General features: G+C 37.7%; 2 protein-coding genes across 2 annotated transcripts; one reads left to right on the plus strand and one right to left on the minus strand.

The window, feature by feature from the left end:
* The first annotated feature begins 288 nt into the window (after positions 1 to 288).
* LOC149923643 (membrane metallo-endopeptidase-like 1) lies at positions 289 to 21,561 on the plus strand. The gene is made up of 20 exons (XM_090160292.1): positions 289 to 440; positions 519 to 622; positions 687 to 755; positions 1,937 to 2,098; positions 2,175 to 2,252; positions 2,318 to 2,541; positions 2,864 to 3,052; positions 3,589 to 3,624; positions 3,700 to 3,899; positions 3,965 to 4,148; positions 6,480 to 6,578; positions 10,018 to 10,211; positions 10,268 to 10,329; positions 10,394 to 10,448; positions 11,654 to 11,721; positions 18,688 to 18,797; positions 18,864 to 18,929; positions 20,333 to 20,422; positions 20,482 to 20,555; positions 21,344 to 21,561. The coding sequence occupies exons 1-20, from the start codon at positions 397 to 399 to the stop codon at positions 21,444 to 21,446; spliced, it is 2,211 nt and encodes a 736-aa protein (XP_090016418.1). The 5' UTR covers positions 289 to 396; the 3' UTR covers positions 21,447 to 21,561.
* On the minus strand, positions 15,954 to 17,696 carry LOC149923644 (uncharacterized). The gene has a single exon (XM_090160792.1). The coding sequence runs from the start codon at positions 17,694 to 17,696 to the stop codon at positions 15,954 to 15,956; it is 1,743 nt and encodes a 580-aa protein (XP_090016918.1).
* Positions 21,562 to 21,588: the final 27 nt, after the last annotated feature.

Here is a 21,588-nt window from a genome sequence, read left to right on the forward strand (position 1 = left end):
AAACACGTTAGTTCAGATATTGATATCATAAAGGATGATATAATCTCGACGCTCAATGCATGACAGTGGTATTATGAATATCAAGGAGGTTATTTCGTTTAAAACCACCTTTTTCAAACTTGATTACTATTACACCATCGTTTATAGATTTAGGGTCACCGCTTATTTTAACAACTCCAAGGTACGACGCTTATCAGTATTTCCTTGGAAACGGCTAGATATGGATGGAGCAACAATATACATTCTCCACGTTTTATCAGTTCGATACGCAATTACCTTACTGGTTTTCTAAGTACTTTCTCGGATTCGCATCATGGGGATTCGTTTAGTTCTGAGAAATTAAAGTCGTATTTCATCCTAGAGAACCCGGTACAGGTTATATTTATATTTGTGACCATGTCTATGCAACTTTCCAACTCCCAGGATTATTTGGAAACTTCGTGAGTTGGTCTTGTAATTCTAAGCCTAGGTTTGGTTGTATATTCGCCTTGATTATGATGATGTTTTTATTGGTACAGTTACACGAGAAGTAAAGTCAATAAATCATGCGTGACCATTTGCGTTTTATCCGCTTTGACCTTTTCTCTATTCGTGTCGGTTTTGGTTTTGGCGACTAGAGACAGTAAGGCGTTTATTTTATCTTATGCCTTGGGATAAAGTGTTGTAACACGTGTTGATTCCTACAGGAGATGTTAATGTTAACGTAGCTACCGTTACCAAAGTGATATGCCGAGAACGTTTTTGCCAACAGACTGGTAATGTTATTCGTATAGGCGATAATTTATTTTACCCATGACCATATTTTACCCATGACCATATTTTACCCATGACCATATTTTACCCATGACCATATTTTACCCATGACCATATTTTACCCATGACCATATTTTACCCATGACCATATTTTACCCATGACCATATTTTACCCATGACCATATTTTACCCATGACCATATTTTACCCATGACCATATTTTACCCATGACCATTTGGTCCTCTCTTTATAAGCCAAGGAGATTATTTTGGCGTCCTCACACTTGACCTTGGAGCGAACGTCTTTGCTCGGAGGTTGTATGATGGTGTAGTCCTAAAAAAAAACGGGGGCGCTACCTGGGGAACGGCCAACTTCGAAGTTGGCTGTACCGGCCGCTAAAAATTTACGTCCAACTTCGATTTTTTGAGTGATCGAAGCTGGCCGTACATAGGTAACGATTTGAAATTGTTATGGTATTTATAATAAATTCACACACCCTTTATTCGAGAAAAATGATTTACGAAATAGAAGCAAGGCGCGCCCTGGAAATTTGAGAAAAAGAGGCAGGGCGCGCCCTGGCAAAATGGAAAAACCAATTCGGGGCGGCGCCCTGCCTTTGAAAATAGCACCGGGGCGACGCCCTGACCCGACTACACCACCGATGATCGCCTCACACGAGGGGTTCAATTCATAGTTAGTGTATTGAACATTTTCATTACTATTTCTCTTACAAGAAAAAGTTTAAGTGTTATAAAACTTTATTTAAAAGCTTTTAACGATTCGCAATTTAAAAATTCATATAAACAAGATTTACAAAAAGTGATAATATTGAGAATGTTCACTGGAGTTACTAGGATTCGACAGGCGAGCGGAAACGTCTGATTTGCGCGTCGTTTTTGATACCAAACAAAAATACGATTGAAATAAACTTGAGAGTGGTCAAAATCGCCAACGCTAATTTTTATCGGAGATTTATAATTTGAATTTAATTGATAAAAGCAATACGATAATCATTTTTGTTCTAAATTTTGAATGCAAAATCTAGGCCAATCACGGAATTTGACGTTCTGAATAGTCTCCACCTTAAAGTATATTCCAATTGAAAGTTCGTGGGTGAAATAAAAACATGATATAGGTTACCTTTTGGTCGTATTTCGGAAAGTGACATTTTATGACGATCATAGTTTCGGATCTTTCCAATATTATGGATACAACGATGGACCCGTGCGAGAATTTTTACAATTACACTTGCGGAAATTGGCAAAGTCATTTTCCGGCTACCGACGTCACGCCTGTTACCGGTCCATTTGAGAGATTACAAAACAGCGTTCTCGATGAGCTATCCAGTAAGACCATTTTCCAGCGCCCTTTCAAAATGGAAATTTCAAACCACTCTGTTTTTGTCTATTTTGATTGATTTAGCGCTTCTGAAAATACTTTCGCCCGACGATCTCAGTAAACCTCGTGGCCTGGCGTCTTACGTATTTCACGAGTGCGTCGGTAAGGCTAATTCTATCGCTCGTGTCCGTACGAATTTATCGAGCGTCATTTGTCCACTCGCGTAGCCGATTCTTCCAACCAAAGGATAGATGATATTATCGGTTTGATCGAGCAGTTTGGCGGTTGGCCCATTCTCGACGCCCCAGATTCAACTTCCGGAAGCGTAGAAGACGGTGTCCGAAGCGTCATTTCGTATAATTTGAAAGCGCTCCAGGAATTTAATCTGAATATCATCCTGAACTTCGTTGTCTTGCCCCATCCTCTCGAAGCCGACAAGTTTGTTTTATCTGTAAAGTATATTACGCTTTATTTATTTCGGTTACTCACACCTAGGAGCAACAAAAGCACAAGGAGAACGCAACCCGTCAAAAGTCGTGGATTTTCTTGTGTACAGTTTTCATTGGCTAGACGCTTTAGCACCTGCAGCGGTCAGAAGGGGAAAATTCTGAAATTGGCTTCCCCTTTCCGTAAAACGTTCAGCTTAAACGCTCGTCCAATGAAAATCGTACACAACACTGCGTTAGGCTGTTTGAAGGCTAGCTGCGTTCTCCTTGTGTTTGTTGCTCATAGCTCTCACAACGTGTCGCGATAATAAGGGTAGTATTTTTCAGATTTCCAAGTCTGATCTGCTCGCGGATTTGACGTCGACGTATTTTACGAATACGGAAGGAAACTACGTCATGAACGAAGAAGCTATTAAGAACATAGTGTGTTTCCTAAACACGTCGAAAGTAGAATGCGATTTTGCGTGGTTAGATAACGACATTAAGGGTATTAAAGAATTGGATAATAAACTTCAGGTTTGGAGTGTTTCGTCGCCGTTAAAACAAAACCACGTATCTTTTCGGTGGCCTTTTTGAGAAAAATTGATTTTTTAATTTTGCAGGGACTTGTGAAATCGCGTGTTAGGTTTTTACAAGCCAGTTAATTTTATAGTTAAATAATTTTTAATTTTATAGTTAAATAATTTCGTTTCAATATTGACTCTTTAAGAGGATTTTAATTTAAAAATATTTTGCTAAAGGGGATTTTTTAGAGATACGTGGTTTTGCGTCATGAAGTGAGATAGGAGCTGAAAATAAGCGAGATACGTGCTTTTGCGCGAAATAAATTGTGAATATCAAAGATACGTTTAAATGTTTTCTCGATTTAAAAAAAATAAATCCAATTGCAACCTATTAATGTTTTTAATGGTATATACTTAAGTTGGGGTGTAGAATCTAAATATGTCAATTTTGACAAAACCACGTATCTCAAGTTACGTGGTTTTGTTTTAACGGCGATGGTTTATTGATTGTTTAAATGTCAAATGCATAAATATTTATTTCTTCATCAGAATGTGAAAAAACCGATTCAATATTCGTCGGACAACGTAGGTCAATTTCTAGTTTTATTTTAAATAATTCCAATTGACGAAATTAATGAATCATATTTTTATTTTACGTAGATGAACTTACCCGAAACGATCAAGAAAATGAGAATGACTCTGGCTGATTTGAACCAGCGGGTCCCTTTACCGTCGCCGGCCAACTGGGTTGATATGATGAAAGTTTTGCTGAACGCGAACGTCGACGATAAAATGGAAGTTATGGCGGACGCAAGCGCGGTAAAAGAAGTCATTGACATTTTGTACGCTTCTGACGTCAGGTATTTCGATCGCGTTGGAAAGTTTCAACTCGTTTCCGTGATATTTACTGGCGTGGTTTTTGAAGGACGGTGCAAAATTGGTTTATGACGAAGGTGCTATTCCAACTTGCACCGAGGTTCAGCAGTCTCTTTGGGCGTCCGGCGGACAACGATCACAGATGCGCCTTGGAAGTCAACAATTTGATGCCCTACGTAGCGGCCAACATCTATAACCTGTTCTGGTCGCAACGCACCCATAAGAAAGATCTGGTAAAATCCAATCAAAGATAATACGGAACTCGGTATCCTAAATTCGAATTCAGAAAGCTTTCCGATTCACGGTTTTGTAACGAAGCGATTACCCACTTCCGGCACGTGACCTCCGAAAAATCGGCCTCCATCGCGCTACCTGAGAGCAAAAGTCAAGTAAGTCGAGATACGTGACTATTGAAATAAATTCAAAATAAGAATCCTTGAGTGTTTTTAAATCAAGGTGCCTCAGTACAAAATGTTGAATATATATTTTCACTCTATTTTTATCAATTTCCATTATTAGATTATCATTGTTATTATGCTAGATTTCGAACTAAAAACTGTTTTTTCTCAAATAGGGGTTTTCAGACTTGCTTGATTCTGGCTCTAAGGTAGCGATCGGTTGCTGTAGGGCACTTTCTATTGTTGGTTACCTTGGGCGCGTCAAAATTCTAAGAAGGAATTCTTCTCTTGAGAAGAGTTCTTCGTGAGAAATTTTCTCTCCGTGAGATATCGCTAAAAAGCGTCAAATGTAAAAAGATTCTTCTAAAGATGGCGGCTTACGAGAATGCCACGAACGCTGTAAACTAAGCCTTTGACCATAAATATTATTTTTACACGATTTCACGACAATATATGAAGGAAGGAAACATTTTATTTATTATTTAAAAGGAAATATTTCATCGGAAATTAACTTACCATTCGGTTTTCTCTGAGCTTCATTTTCATTACCAAAAATATCATACTGTTTATTTCCTTCAGCCATGTTTATTTATAATTCCCTCACCCCCCGTTTTTGACTTGGGGCGCGTCAAAATTCTAAGAATTCTACCGTTGATAGTGAGAATTCCCACTTCTCAAAATTTTGACGGTCTTTCTCACAGGAAGTGACGTAATCTCTTCTCAAGAGTTCTCTCGAGAAGACCGAGAATGCCGCCGAGCATTCTCACTTGCTCAAAACGGGGGGGGGGGGGAATTATAAATAAAAATGGCAGCTAATATTCTTGATGCTGAAGAAAATAAACAGTATGATATTTTTGTGGACGAAAATGAAGCTCAGAGAAAACCGAATGTTAATTTTATTTTCCGATGAAATATTTCCTTTTAAATTATAAGTAAAATGTTTTCTTCCTTCATATATTATCATGAAATCGTGTTAAAATAATTTTTATTGTCAAAATCTTAAGCTTGTTTTCCACTAGCGTGCGTCATAATGTTATTTTCCTTACGCGCGTAAAAGCGTTTGAACGTTTCAAAGCTGAGAAACGCGTCGTTGCGCGCGCCAGTGGAAAACAAGCTTCAGATTACAACGTTCGTGGCATTCTAGTCCGCCGCCATCTTTAGAAGAATCTTTTTACTTTTGACGCTTTTTAGCGAGTTTTCACGGAGAGAAAAATTCTCACGAAGAACTCTTCTCAAGAGTAGACTTGCTTCTTAGAATTTTGACGCGCCCCAAGTGACAATGCTCGGAGGCTTTCTTAAGGCGGATGCACACATACGGTTGCGAGCGAGTTTCGCTCGCAAATTTCGCGCGAACGCATGCGCCGTGGAAAAATATCGGTCTCGCCAGCGAGCATGCGAAACGTCGCCGGGAATAGGATTTCTTTCTATTTTCACGCGCGAGTGTCGCTCGTCTCCCCCGAACTAGCCAATAGAATGGTCGCGTTCATTCACGTGATCAAAGCCAAGCTTCTACCACATGATGCAATCTTTTCTTTCGTTGTTTCATGGTTGTTTGGAGCTGGGCACGTGTAGTGGCTGTGTCGGTTTTTATCGAAAACAAATGTAAAAAGAAATTAAATTAATAGAAAATGTAAAAAGAAAATAAATTACTAGAAAACGTAAAAAAAATTAACGTCTATATAGCATAAATCATTCTACCATCAAGATGTCAAAAACTCATGGAATTAAATTGGTGTAGAAATGAATTTGTTAGGTATGACATATATGAATGAATATATGAATCCCGATTCCTGCTTAGCGTGCGCGACTGACGAAGCCACGTGTGTATGGTTGTCGCGCGAAACCGAGCGAATAGAGCGCGAAAATTTCGCGTGAAACTCGCTCGCGACCGTATGTGTGCATCCGCCTTTACTCTTCTCATGAGAACTCGTGAGAAGATATTACGTCATTTGCCGTGAGAAGAACCGTAAATATTTTGAGAAGTTCTCACTATCAACGCGAGAATGCTTATAATTTTGACGCGCCCCATAGAGCTAATATTTGTGGAGAACGTGAGGTAAGCGATATGGACTATGCGCGAGGCAGTGATTTCGAATCTAGGGTACGAGGTCTATATTATCTTTGATGAATGAAGATATAATTTTTCCGTCATAAAACTATCCTCAGGTTGGGAAAATGATCGACGACGTGAAGAAAACGATTGAAAGCCGCATTAACAAGTCGGATTGGTTAGACGAAGGTGCCAAGAGCATACTGGTTGACAAAGTAGGCTTTTCCTTTTCACTAATCGACTAAACGTAGCCACTTTCATAATTTCTTCTAAGAGTAACAAACACAGCACCCCACACAAGGAGAACGCAACCCGTCAAAAGTCGTGCATTTTCTTGTGTACAGTTTTCATTGGCTAGACGCTCTAGCGCCTGCTGCCGTCGGAAGGGGAAAATTTGGAAATTGTCTTCCCCCTTTCCGTAAAACGCTCAGCGTAAAGGCTCGTCCAATGAAATTTGTACACAACTCTGCGTTAGAGTGTTTAAGGTGGAAGAATACAGTAAAAGCCTCTTTTTCGTTCAAGCTGAACGTTTCTGTTTTAACAATTACACAATTGAATTATATTTTTCTTATTAGGCTGAACCTTCCTCTAGTGCTTGAAATAATTTTGATAATTCTAATATTAATAGTTAACGAGAAGGTCCTAACTAAAGGGTAGTTTGGGCGCTTGCCCAACTTGTTTAGCTCCGGGGGTCCGAATTAAAACGTAATAACTTAATTACTTTTAAATTTAAAATTGTCAAATTTATTTTAGGCACTAAACAAGAGGCTGTTCTACATTTAAATATTAATTTTATATGTTAAAATACAAAATTAAAAGAGTTCAGCTTGAAATAACGCGAAAGTAGACAATGGCCACTGTAGTCTTCCCCCTTAAAGGCTAGCTGCGTTCTCCTTGTGTTTGTTGCTCCTAGGTGGCATCGGGTTTCTTTTTGCCGGGTCTCTGAGGTTCGTGATTTGCTACGCCTTGGTTTTCCCTAGGTTTCTGGTTAGGTTAGGTTAGGTTAAGAGCTGGTATCACTCGGGTTAGAACGACACGACGGTGAGCGTCTACGCGAAAAATAGGATATTCTATAAAATACGAGAGGTCACGTGTTTATGTCAGTTTTATAAGGTGGTTTTTTTCACCTGTTCCGGGTTTTTTGAGCAGGTTAAAAAGTGTAGCCCTATGACGTCATTTTACTCCAATTCCATCTTGACGAAAAAAACGAGTTGGAGTAAGAAGGGAGTAGTTAAAGGTTAAAGGTTATTTATTGCCGTAGCAGCCGTAGTTTTGTTTTAAGATGGCGACCGGTGGTGAGGTCATCAATACGTGACTCATTTTTCTCATTCATTTAATAATAATATTCAGCTTTTCTAATTACCAAGGCACCACCTGATAGGCCTAAGTCATCAAGTGACTTTCAAAGTCATTAAATACCATTTAACAATTCAATTTTCGTTATTATAAGCTTTCCATATGTGAAGATGTTCAAAACCCGTCATGTTTTCGTGAAACGAAATTTAAGCAGACGACAAAGCTAGATTACTCCCTCTACACCTCTTTTCGAGGAGGAGTAAAAAGTGTAACCTTAGAGCTTTGGAACAAGCGAACAAAATTCGGGACAGGGTAAATCTTACCCCGAGAACAGGCGAAAAAAACGTTTTAGGGTAAAAAGTTTAGACTTTTTGTCCTCGGACAGGCGAAATAAAACCACCTATCGTTCTCTTAAAAATACGAGCGCGTGATATTTTTATATTTAAGAGACCGCGTGAATAATTGCGCGAGTTAATTTATATTAAATAATTCAACAGCGCGTGCAACAAAAATACCACTTTTATACATGTTTTGACTATAGAAAGAGCTATTTTTTTTCGGCGACGCTCACCGTAGCCTCAGTGGTAACAAATCCTAAGTTATGTTAGGCATTGGCCAAATAATGATAAATCCAGGACAGGACTCTGCGAAAAACCCGTCCAATAGAGCTAACACCCGACCACTATTGCCCCCTATTGGGAAAAACGCGCGATCGCGGGCCTCTGTCATTTTGGGGGCCAATTTCTTAGGAACAGTTTTAAAAAAAAATACACGAGGTCGTCGTAGTAAATATCCTGGAATATTAATACACAGCTATCATATCGAGTGTGGTTAGTAAAGAAAATACTTATTTTTATACATACTAAGTTCATAATTAGTATAATATTTATAATTATTTAAAAATTAAATCATAAAAAACTTATTTGTATGAGAAATGTCAATCTCTGTATCGAAAATTCCACAATTTGTAATTCAATCTGTAAAATTATTCAGTTTTCAAAATACCGCTTGACGAGGGGTCTCGAACCCGAAAGCTTCGGAAACATGTAAATTTTAACTGTTTTTAATAAAATCAAGAATACCATGAAGTATCAGTCATGTTTTAAACAACTATTAAAATAAACATATACTTTCTTAGAATCGTTCAAATTAATGTAAAAATGAGGGGCCAAACATGGCAGGATTTTCGAATTACAACCGCCACCTATTTCCGAATTCTGACTCAATCAACACTAGATGGCGTTCGGGGAACCGGAAATTTATGCTTGTTTTTGCTTTCAATTTTTTATTTACTTCTTTTCCTCCCTACTTAAATGGCCCCCTGTATCTTTTAGTGGATGACCAATTGGGCTCAAGGGTTACGTTACGAATAGTTTAGCTTAGGTTAGAATTCTGGTCTTATCGTTTGTCTTCTGATTGCAATAATTACTTTGAGTTTTGAGATTATTTTTGACCGATGAAAATTGGGAACCGTTGCTACGTTTAGTCACTCGTGGTTTTCACTGGGGAAAACTTTCACGATGGTGGGCGTCGATCAATCATCTTTAAAGGCTGGTTTTCACTAGAGCAATTATCCACGTTAGGCCTAATACAATATTTTTGCGTCTTACAGGCTTTTCGTTGACGCTCGCCAAGGAGGATAGGAAGGGACGCGAAGTAGGAGGGATGAACGCGCCAGCATCCTTGTAAGAAGTTTAGCGCGAACTCAGCGGGAAAACTTCGTTAAAAATGGCGGCAACACGTAGCGTAGCGGCCGCAATCTTGCCAGGGCCGTCTTTACCTAATTGAAGGCCCCTGGGCAAAAATATGGGCGATCCCCTGTAACTCCACCCAAGTTTCTAACATCCAGTGCGAAGTCCATCGTTGCTGTAATCTACAACTATCGGTTCAAATAGTTTCACTCGTCCTACTAAAGGTTACTAAAGAAGAAGCTTATTCTCAATTTAAAAATACCAACAACCAAAAGTATTTATTCGTTTTAGATTTACGCTGTCTATAGACGTGACTAAATACGAAGTTTAGGACTTTCGAGCAATGTTAAAAACACTTTTTTTGATTAAAATTTCTTTTGCATTTCACAATTTGAAAAATGGGGCCCTCCAGAATCTTGGGGCCCTCCAGAATCATGGGGCCCTGGGGCAGTGCTCTTTTTGCCCAATGGGAAAGATGGCACTGAATCTTGCTGCCATTTTCCCGGAATTTTCCCGCCGAGCGCGCGCTAAGCTTCTTACAAGGATGCTGGCGCGTTCATCCCTCCTACTTCGCCTCCCTTCCTATCCTCCTTGCGCTCGCCAAGTGAAAATCAGCCCTTAATTACCGGTATTTTCCAGCGAATAAAGACTTCGTTTTTTTATTAAGTTGAAAAAAATAGTTCCGCACGTTGGTTTTCCCGATTGGATTCTCAACGAAGACGAACTGAGTAAACACTACGCAATAGGTGGTTTCGTAAATAATACGTCCAACTACATCGATGTCAGCATGGCTCTGCTGGGACTTCAATGGACTCATAAAACTACTCAGTTGCTCAATCAAAAATTCGTCCGCGAAACATAGTAAGTAAATTATATTTTTAGCCCGAAATGAACTAATTTTCGAAATCCGCTTCAAGTTGGATTTCATCCGACCTAATTAGGGTCAACGCCTGGTATCATCCGTTGGTCAATTCCATAAGTACGTTACCTCGTACGTTCCTTCCATCGCATTTCTAAATAAATGCTTATTTGCTTCACTTTAGCCATTCCAATTTCGATTTTGGATTACCCGTTCTTAGCCGATGTATCGCAGCCTAGGTATAAAATCATTCTCTTAACTTGTACCACAAAGATTTTCATTTCTACCATGAATGTATAACTGCATTGGACAGATTCGATTCTGTATCCGAGCAATCGGTGAACAAGCTGTAGCTTTGACTGCACCCAAGTTTATACGTAACTGATTACAGATTTAGCATTACCAAAGTCAGTTTCGTATGACTGTAATCGGTGTACTCAACTCGGGTCTTCGGTGTTCTAACGACGATATTTATTTGGTTCGGAACTTTGGTAATTTTTATTGACAAGGCCTACTGCCTAGAGCCAAATTTTATTTCATAAAAGTTTAATGCCCATCTTTTCGATTGAACCAAAATAAATTAAAATATTAATATTACACATTTCTTTAAAGATAATTAACAAATTTCAGATATTTTCCTCAGAATTAACAGTAATTGATTTCTTCGGTTAACGCTCAAATGAATTTATTCAAGATGGTATGGTCGTTTACTTAAAAAAATGTATCCTTACCTTTCTTTTCCTAAAATGCTTTAAATTTAATATCTTATAAGAAGCTAAAAAAATCTTAAATAACATAATAAATTTGTTATAATTGCACATTTTGCAACGGCAAATCTATTTGTAGGTCTTGACTTTTGAAACCTTTCCGTTGCCTTGACAACGAGGCTCAGGTTCGAAATGAACTATAGTGGTCGGAATAGACGCTTCAAAAAATCATCCTCCCAAGAAGTAATATTTCCGAGAGCCAGGACCTGCAAATCACTGTTTATATAGTGCTTGTTAAAATAATGGAAATTTTCCACCTTTACGGTAACAACAATAGTTCCCAATTGCGTTCCTTTTTATCCAGGTAGGTTTTTGCAAAAACACGAAGTTCTGTTTAAATTTGAAAAGTTTCCAGTATTTCCACAATCACTATATAAACAATAACTTGCGGGTCCTGGCTCTCGGAAATATTACTTCTTGGCGATTTCCTTGCAGGATGATTTATTTAAGCGCCTATTGGCGAACTAAAATTCTTGAAATATATTTAAGAAAATTTTCATGCACTGGCCTTGATTTTCACGTTGGCAACGCTCTAGACGTGTAGAATGTTACCAGCTATCTTTGACCCACAGCTTAGAAACACAGTTAGATATACATGGTGCAAATGAATACGCTCGTGCTTGTATTCAATAACAAGCAATAAGGGTATTATACACGTTTCCAATTTTTCCCGATAGATCGGTCTTATTTGGGATACTCGGACACGTGATCGCTCACGAAATATTTCACGGATTCGACCCAACTGGTAGTATACTTTACATTGCGCATCAGAAAAAGATCGAATTTTTTCCATGACTGACTAGGCTCGAAAATGATTAGTCTAGAATCTGAATAACATCGAAAGACTTTGGTCAATGATTGGCTAAGCTCCTAAATGATTAGTCTAGAATCTGAATAACATCGAAAGACTTTGGTCAACGACTCACTAAGCTCTAAAATGATTAGTCTAGAATCTGAATAGCATCGAAAAACTTTGGTCAATGACTGACTAAGCTCCTAAATGATTAGTCTAGAATCTGAATAACATCGAAAGACTTTGGTCAATGACTGACTAAGCTCGTAAATGATTAGTCTAGAATCTGAATAACATCGAAAAACTTTGTCAATGACTGACTAAGCTCGTAAATGATTAGTCTAGAATCTGAATAACATCGAAAGGATTTGGTCAATGATTGGCTAAAATCGTAAGTGATTAGTCTAGAATCTGAATAACATCGAAAGACTTTGGTCAATGACTGACTAAGCTCGTAAATGATTAGTCTAGAATCTGAATAATATCGAAAGGATTTGGTCAATGATTGTCTAAAATCGTAAATGATTAGTCTAGAATCTGAATAACATCGAAAGGATTTGGTCAATGATTGGCTAAAATCGTAAGTGATTAGTCTAGAATCTGAATAACATCGAAAGACTTTGGTCAATGACTGACTAAGCTCGTAAATGATTAGTCTAGAATCTGAATAATATCGAAAGGATTTGGTCAATGATTGGCTAAAATCGTAAATGATTATCTAGAATCTGAATAACATCGAAAGACTTTGGTCAATGACTCACTAAGCTCTAAAATGATTAGTCTAGAATCTGAATAACATCGAAAAACTTTGGTCAATGACTGACTAAGCTCGTAAATGATTAGTCTAGAATCTGAATAACATCGAAAGGATTTGGTCAATGATTGGCTAAAATCGTAAGTGATTAGTCTAGAATCTGAATAACATCGAAAGACTTTGGTCAATGACTGACTAAGCTCGTAAATGAGTAGTCTAGAATCTGAATAACATCGAAAGACTTTGGTCAATGACTGACTAAGCTCGTAAATGATTAGTCTAGAATCTGAATAACATCGAAAGACTTTGGTCAATGATTGACTGAGCTCGTAAATGATTAGTCTAGAATCTGAATAACATCGAAAGACTTTGGTCAATGACTGACTAAGCTCGTATACGATTAGTCTAGAATCTGAATAATATCGAAAGGATTTGGTCAATATTTGGCTAAGCTCGAAAATGATTAGTCTAGAATCTGAATAACATCGAAAGACTTTGGTCAATATTTGGCTAAGCTCGAAAATGATTAGTCTAGAATCTGAATAACATCGAAAGACTTTGGTCAATGACTTACTAAGCCTGAAAATGATAAGTCTAGAATCTGAATAACATCGAAAGACTTTGCTCAATGACTGACTAAGCTCGTATACGATTAGTCTAGAATCTGAATAATATCGAAAGGATTTGGTCAATATTTGGCTAAGCTCGAAAATGATTAGTCTAGAATCTGAATAACATCGAAAGACTTTGGTCAATGATTGGCTAAGCTCGAAAATGATTAGTCTAGAATCTGAATAACATCGAAAGACTTTGGTCAATGATTGGCTAAGCTCGTAAATGATTAGTCTAGAATCTGAATAACATCGAAAGACTTTGGTCAATGATTGACTGAGCTCGTAAATGAAGATAATCGAAACGGAAAAGCGTCGTAGACGATATGTTCGAAATGGAGAAGTTACGAATTTGAAAAAGAACGAAATTCGGAAACATTTAATAAGCTTAGTAAGATGTATTTCAGTTTCAAGATTATTACATTATTAACCAAAGTCTTTCGATGATAATCATATTCGAGACAAATCAGTTTCGAGCTAAGTCAATTAGTTATCAAATTTCCAAGGCATAATAAGAAATATTCATTTTCATGCTTAAATTAAATTTAAAAATCCAGTCTTTAGCATGGCGCTACCCATCGTGCAAAAGCTTAACTAAATGGGCGCGGGAAAACTTAATGCTGAAGACAATTATTTTAAAAAATACGTTAGGGGGACCATAGACAAATAAAAGATTTTCCAGGACAGCTATCCTTTTCAAAATGTGTCTTCTCAAAGTAACCCTCGACTACTAGCACCACCTTTTGAAAAAATAAGGAAACCGTAGAATTACGTCACTTTGGGTACAAATTTCATTGGACCAAGGACAGTAGATACAGAGACGAGAAAGCAGGGAAAATTTTTTTGATTTTAAACGTCTTCATATTCACGGGGAGTTAGATGTGAACAAACCGCGGCCATTGTTAAGACGTGGTTCACCATGGACAGTATTATTGTAGTTTGTTTTTACCATTTTGATGTTAAATTAAAAATAAAACTACGAGCGTAAATAAAAAAAATCCCATTTGTTTTGAACACTTAAGCCTCGTCAAGAACCGCTAAAATTAGGTGAGCACCATTTTTTTTGTTTACAACTAACTCTCCTTGTGTTTAGGTCGTTTTAGGTGAAATATTCCAACAGAGGCCGCCAATACACTTTCTCGTCCCTGTATCTACTGTAATTGATTGGACGAACCTTTACGTTTTACGGGCAAGGGGGAAGACAATTTCCGAATTTTTTCCCTTCCGGCGGCAGCAGGCACTAAAAAGTCTAACAAATGAAAAATGTACACAAGAAAATCCACGACTATTGACGGGTTGCGTTCTTCTTGTGTGGGGTGCTGTGTTTGTTGCTCCTAGGTGGCGCGGACCCCGGAAATTTGTACCGGCTTCCCTTCTATTGTTGAAATTTTACCCACAAACCAAAGGTGCAAAAACGAATCAAATCCGTCGAGACCACAAGTCTGACTAGCTCCTTTTTGATTTAAGGGGGAAGTAAAAGGTTTTCTATTTCGTTTAAAAACCACCAGATGGCTCTGAAAATCGTCTCTTGCTGGTGTTGCCAGAATAAAAAACTATTTGAATTTAACGCGGGAACCAGATGGATTGTACGTCAAAAATCATTGTCAAATTCTCTTCATTGTTATAGTCCTGAGACGGTGGCATTGAGAACTAGGGTTTAGACCTGGCCGAAAGAAGCTTTTAGGGGAGGCGTTGGCAGATATCCCGTGACTCCCGCTGAGAAGCGGCTCTTGATTTTAAAGAGGGGGGGGGGATGAGAGCGACCAAAATGAATAACGGCCTTAGGGGCATAGAGAAGAAGGAAGGGGAGAGATGGTGAAAGGGAATTTCAATGTATTTCCCAATTTCACAGAGTGGCTCTTCGCGTCATATGGCTACCAGGATTACCGACAATCTTGTACAATAACGCGCATCGTTGTGTGCAACTACGTCTCTATGGTTTGCGTTTTTGGCAAAGTTTAAAATCCCCACTTATTATGACGTCACGCAGTCTCATGCGCAACGGCGATGCGCGTTAGTGTACGAGCTTCTCTCTACCTTCGAGTTTACGTCGTCACCTTTCTAAATATCTCTCCCCTTCCTTCTTTCTCTATGGGGGCATTTTGAGTACTTGGACGATTACTGAAAAACATTATCACCCTTTTCGATTTTCTATACAATCAATAATCTTTGAACTACTGAAATTTTAGTACAATGAAATTTATTTTTAATTTAGTACAGATAACTGTTACTCGTGTCGTTTTATGTGTTATAGCGTAAGTAACAATTCGCAAATATCGATAAGTATGACAATGCCGCTTGCCCGGCTCGAGATGGATCGGCATTATAGTGGATTATATTTCATCGCGAGCGAAAGCTGGTGCATTTTAGGGGTATACTAAATCTTGAATAGTTGATTTTATAAAATAAAAAGGGGTCTTGCCCAACTTGTTAAAATGTTGCTCTTACGTCACAAGACCCAGCTTTATTAGTGTATTCCTCGCACGAGCGATTTGCACCCGCTCTAGAAAAAGCTATATTCCTCGCGACTGTAGCGCGCGCTCGTAGGCTTGTCAAAGTAAGAGACTGTGACGTAAGAGCAACATTTCAACAAGAAGGCCACGTTACTTTATAAAAAGAACAATTTGAAATAACTTTGAAAATGAATTTCGTGATTTTTTTATTTTTTATAGTTGTGATACTGTTTGTTAGGCTGTGATATGATGAAAGGAATTCAAGCGATTTGAGTAAAAGAGGGACGGATTGTGATTGTTTTTATTACACATACCCTTACCAGAAATAATGCTAATGATTTTATATTTTTACTCTCGAATCACTGCTCAGGTCAACTTCAAATTAGTTGATTTTCTATTTTGTCGTTTCTTTTTAGGAGTTTCATCGGGGGCTTCAGGTGTATTTGTATATTTTCTTTTACTAGCGGACTTGGTCCCTGTGATAGGAACTGGTTCTCGAATGGGCATAGATCTGGTGAAACGTGGATCAGCTATTTCCAAAATCATACAGTCAAGATAAAATATTTTAAGTTTTTCCAAAACTTTACCCCAGAACTTTTCATCAGGGTAAATTCTTTCCACGTTCATTCCACAAGTGGTCCAAATTATGAAGTCACAATACTCGCGCTTTGTAATGTGAAGTAACCCCTGGATTTGGTGGTAATAATCGTGGGTTCTTTTCAATTTCAACATTCCGTGGACAAGTTTTGAACAAAAGTCCTTTTGCTCAATGGCCGCATTTTCGGGAGTCCTAAATCTGGCTTTATAGGGGCACTTGACCTCGATTGAACCGTTGTCGCCTACCAAGCCGTCTGGGGAGGCCCCAAGGAACCCGTACTCCAGGTCGACGTAAAGACCACTGGGGACCACAATTACATTTTCTGTTCTTTGGTAGTCGGCAATCGCCACACTTTCTTTCGCTTTTCCCCATTCGACAGGAGCATTCGTGAAAGATTTGGCGTAAAGCAGAGACTCAACGAGTTTGGCATTCCCAGTTTGTGGTCTTCGTTTTGAGACTCTTCCAAAACTGGAAGCGGTTATTCTTTTCCTTCTTTGTAAATGCCATTCCTCGCAGCCCGCTTGCATCACTGTTCTGGAACTAAGTTCTTGTTGCTCTTTGATAGTTACCGTTAGTTCATGTAAAATTTCTTTTTTCCTTCGTTCCATATCATACGTCGACATATCTGGCTTTTGGGAATTTTGACCATAGTTAGCCTTGTCCATGGGTTCTATAACTTTATTCGACGATTTTTTCAACGCGTCAAATTTTTTCTCCAGTGATCGCTTTTTCCATTTCTTTTGTTTTTCTTTTCTTGCGGCGTGCTTTTTTAACGTTGTACACGGGCTCTCTTGGGTGATATTTTTTATGGTTTGCCCGTGCCAGTTTCGTCCAAGCTGAAATTGTAGCCCGGCCGCTGCGCACCTTGTAAAATACGAGCCTTTTCGACAATAAAAAATTTGCTTGCCACCAACCGCTTTAGCAACCAACGACATGTAATTTTCAGCTAGATTGTTGGTCTCATTGTCTAGCAATGAGGAAGCCAAATCTTGCACTCGTTGCGAAGCTTCCAATAACTTCATTTCGAGGGGTTTCGTCAGCAAAGCCGTTCTGTCTGGACCCGATTTATCGCAGAAATAATCTCGGCAGTTAGTATGGCGGCCAAAGACATGGAGGTGGGTGTTTCTAATGTCTTTTCGGAGACGTTCCGCGTACCTTTTGTGTAGCGCGGCTAAATTCAACGTGCGTTCTTGATTGTTTTCCGCATTCATTTCTTCATTCATCTCCTTGGCCACGTGCGCTACCGCGGCTCTGGCTCCTTTCCCCATTCGCGTAATTCGGGACTGAGTCAAAACTCCTTTGAACGATTTTCCTAATGCGTAAAGCTTTGACCTATAATTTCTCACCACATGGTTGGCACATTCACTTTTTCGTATCCTAGGACCATAGGGAACATTTTCCTGCAGTTTTTTGTGCACGGACGAATCTCCATCGCCGATGAGTGTTCTATACTCCAATCCATGCATCTCCAAGCTTTTGTTGAAACCCTCGATAAGGATATCCGCTTCCATCGCGGTTGATGAGCCTTCCCAATTTTTGAAGCATTTATGCGACGGTACTTGTACATTAGCGTCAACCTCCTTCACCGCGCAAATACAACAGTATTTACTTCTTATACCGATAAAAAGTATCTTTTTCGTTCTGGCCCCAATAATGATTGCGACACCATTCTTCGAAGAAAACCGAAATCCCATACTTCTGTGGGACCAGCCGCCATCGACAATCACACAGATAAAAGCCACTCCGTTTTCTATATCTCCATTTTCTATTGCTTCTATCATCTCCCGAGATAGATTTTTAAACCATTTCTAATAACAATAAAAAACATTAAATTCGTTTGAATAACTTATATTTGGAAGCAATATAAGTTGTTTCAAATATATAATATATCAGAGCCTTTCGCAAGCCTTTTCAATCGAACATATAGGACTCGTAACAAAATGGGTAAAAAGGTCAGGGCCGTGCAGAAAACCCCATAAAACATTCTTGTGCGGAAGGGGGTAGACATCATAACTATTTGAAAACGTCTAAAGGGGGGGGGTTTAAAAAATTACAAAACGTTTCAAAGTCTCTAGGGGGTTGTATAACATTTGCTCCGGGTCCCAGAAAAGTTCTGCACTGCCCTGGAAGTGATTAGTGGTAGTTATCCTAGAATAAGTGTTACCGAAGACTAATAGTATAGTTACGATATAATGTGGTTTATTAGCATACCCAACTTTTACCACGAATAAAGCTATAAGTGGTAGGAACCTATTTTTAAATTTTATCGTTGACGGCTCGCGTTGGCGTACGCGTATCCGATAAACTCCATTCAAAGTTGAATACTCCCGCCTTGATAAATACCCGCGAGAATTCAAGTAATGACGCGTAGAGATAAAACGTGTAAAATATGAGCTTTAATAAGCTTAAAATAGCTCATTTCTTAGACGTTAATTTCTACGCGTTTTGCAAGTGCTTAAACGGTCTAATAAATATTGGAAAAATTTATGGATTAAATTGTAGGAATTTACTTTGACGGTAATGGTAAGCTGGCTGATGGACAATTCAGCGAAGCTTTTACTAAAAAATACGATGAGAAGGTCATGTGCCTGATACAACAGTACAAGGGAGGGGTGAGTTCGAAAAACTCGCATTTTTTTAGCTCCACGTTACATAAATTTATCGTAACTATTTTCTAGTCAAAGGGTGTCCTGACCATCACTGAAGATTTTCCGGATAACGCCGCTACGTCCATTGTTTTTGAGGTAAGAAATATAAATACAAAGTCCGAGGAGCTGGCCTTTTAAGACATCCAATCCTAGATATTTGATAAATATCCTAGATATTTGATAAATATCCTAGATATTTGATAAATATTTGATAAATATTTGATAAATATCCTAGATATTTGATAAATATTTGATAAATATTTGATAAATATCCTAGATATTTGATAAATATTTGATAAATATTTGATAAATATCCTAGATATTTGATAAATATTTGATAAATATTTGATAAATATCCTAGATATTTGATAAATATTTGATAAATATTTGATAAATATCCTAGATATTTGATAAATATTTGATAAATATTTGATAAATATTTGATAAATATTTGATAAATATCCTAGATATTTGATAAATATCCTAGATATTCGATAAATATCCTAGATATTCGATAAATATCCTAGATATTCGATAAATATCCTAGATATTCGATAAATATCCTAGATATTCGATAAATATCCTAGATATTCGATAAATATCCTAGATATTCGATAAATATCCTAGATATTCGATAAATATCCTAGATATTCGATAAATATCCTAGATATTCGATAAATATCCTAGATATTTGATAAATATCCTAGATATTCGATAAATATCCTAGATATTTGATAAATATAGGAGATATTTGATAAATATCCAAGATATTTGAGAAGAATCGGAGATATTTGAGAAGAATCGGAGATATTTGAGAAGTATCGGATATATTTGAGAGTATCGGAAATATAAGAATCGGAGATATTTGAGAAGTATCGGAAATATAAGAATCGGAGATATTTGAGAAGTATCGGAAATATAAGAATCGGAGATATTTGAGAAGAATCGGAAATATAAGAATCGGAGATATTTGAGAAGTATCGGAGATATTTGAGAAGTATCGGAAATATAAGAATCGGAGATATTTGAGAAGTATCGGAAGGATAAGAATCGGAGATATTTGAGAAGTATCGGAAATATAAGAATCGGAGATGTTTGAGAAGTATCGGAAATATAAGAATCGGAGATATTTGAGAAGTATCGGAAATATAAGAATCGGAGATATTTGAGAAATATCGGAAATATAAGAATCGGAGATATTTGAGAAGTATCGGAAATATAAGAATCGGAGATATTTGAGAAGTATCGGAAATATAAGAATCGGAGATATTTGAGAAGTATCGGAAATATAAGAATCGGAGATATTTGAGAAGTATCGGAAATATAAGAATCGGAGATATTTGAGAAGTATCGGAAATGTTTTAAAATATTTGAAGAAATCTCAATAAATACCAAGAATTCCAAAAATGCAGAAATGAATTGGAAATATTAGAAATCAGTGGCTAACCCGTCGTACCAGTCCACCATTAATTTATTTGGTTTTCGTGTGTTTTCATTAGACGTTATCGACAACTAATATACTTCACGATGATTTCCTTCCAAATTTCAATCAAAGTCGATCCGCTCAGTTTTCCATCGCCTACGCTGCCGTGAGTACGGATAACCTACACACGTAAAAGTCATTCGTCTCATTTGAAAAAAATTTCAGACGTGGTGTAAAGATATGACGAATGCTTATCGCGAGTCCATCAAAAGTGACGTGCACTCGTTGGGAATTTATCGGTAAGATCTCGTATACAGGAAGTTCTAATTTGCTCTGACGCGTGTGTCATTTAAACCTCCATTGAGCTATATAGTTGAGAAAAAGGCTAGTACCAATTTGTTTCATAATTACCAAAACTGTGTCAATCGGACCTATTGAATGTTACGAGCGAAATTCAAGTTGGGAGGGGAGAAGGGAAAGTATGCCTTGGGGAGGGAAGGAAGTTAAAACCAACAAATGACGCCTTGTAGTGAGGAACGGAGGAACTAAGTAGCACTGGTCAAAGTAAGTGTATATTTTGATTTTTCGTCGTTCTGTGCAGATGCTATCGCCATCTACCTACGATATAATACCATGTATAGACTAATAAAAGATCCAAAAGGCGACAATAAGCCGTCTTTTATGTGGTCGATCTCGAGTCGAGCATTCATTAAACCTTTAGCATACGAAAGTACAGGTATTGTCACACTTTTGGGAATTATGTCACTTTTGATGCATTGATATAATAGTGAAAAATGACTTTTGAGACTGAAATAACTTAATGTCTACGTTTTAGAGCATGCTCAACAACTTTCTCATTGAAACGTTTTGTCTACCCCTACCAGTAAAAACATAAATTATTCAAAACCGTAAAACCTTGTTAAAATTTTCTGAATTCAGAAATTGAAGAGTTACCCGCTTACCAACTGAATCCTGAAAATTTAAAAATTCGAGATTAAAACGTTCATGATATAAATGACCTGTCAGAGAAAATTAGAACAGCCTGTATCTTAAAAATGATTATTAACGTTTACTTTCAAATTCGTAGTGCCACAATTCCGCTGAAAAACACCGATTGGTTTGCCAAGGTGTTTCGCTGCAAACCGGGCTCCGAAATGAATCCTCAAACCGAAAAATGCCGAATATTTTAAAAGCATTTTCATGACGCAATGTTCATTAAAAAACTCAGATTTAACGGGTCATTTGTAAAAGATAATAACTCATATCATATTTTACGACATAAATAAATTTTTGGGTACTGAAATATGTTTGGATATTTCTTAACTCATGTGT

This window comes from Leiobunum rupestre, chromosome 10, assembly GCF_980474605.1.
Source record: "Leiobunum rupestre chromosome 10, qqLeiRupe1.1.hap1, whole genome shotgun sequence".
NCBI classification, from domain to species: Eukaryota; Metazoa; Arthropoda; class Arachnida; order Opiliones; family Sclerosomatidae; genus Leiobunum; species Leiobunum rupestre.

Bases quoted from the DNA above. Each gene is read 5' to 3' on its own strand.
- LOC149923643 (XM_090160292.1), top strand. From the start codon at position 397: ATGTCTATGCAACTTTCCAACTCCCAGGATTATTTGGAAACTTC. The intron at 3,053-3,588 runs GTTTGGAGTGTT...TTTCTTCATCAG, and splicing joins AATTGGATAATAAACTTCAG to AATGTGAAAAAACCGATTCA. The intron at 4,149-6,479 runs GTAAAATCCAAT...AACTATCCTCAG, and splicing joins GCACCCATAAGAAAGATCTG to GTTGGGAAAATGATCGACGA.
- LOC149923644 (XM_090160792.1), bottom strand. From the start codon at position 17,696: ATGGAAGCGGATATCCTTATCGAGGGTTTCAACAAAAGCTTGGAGATG.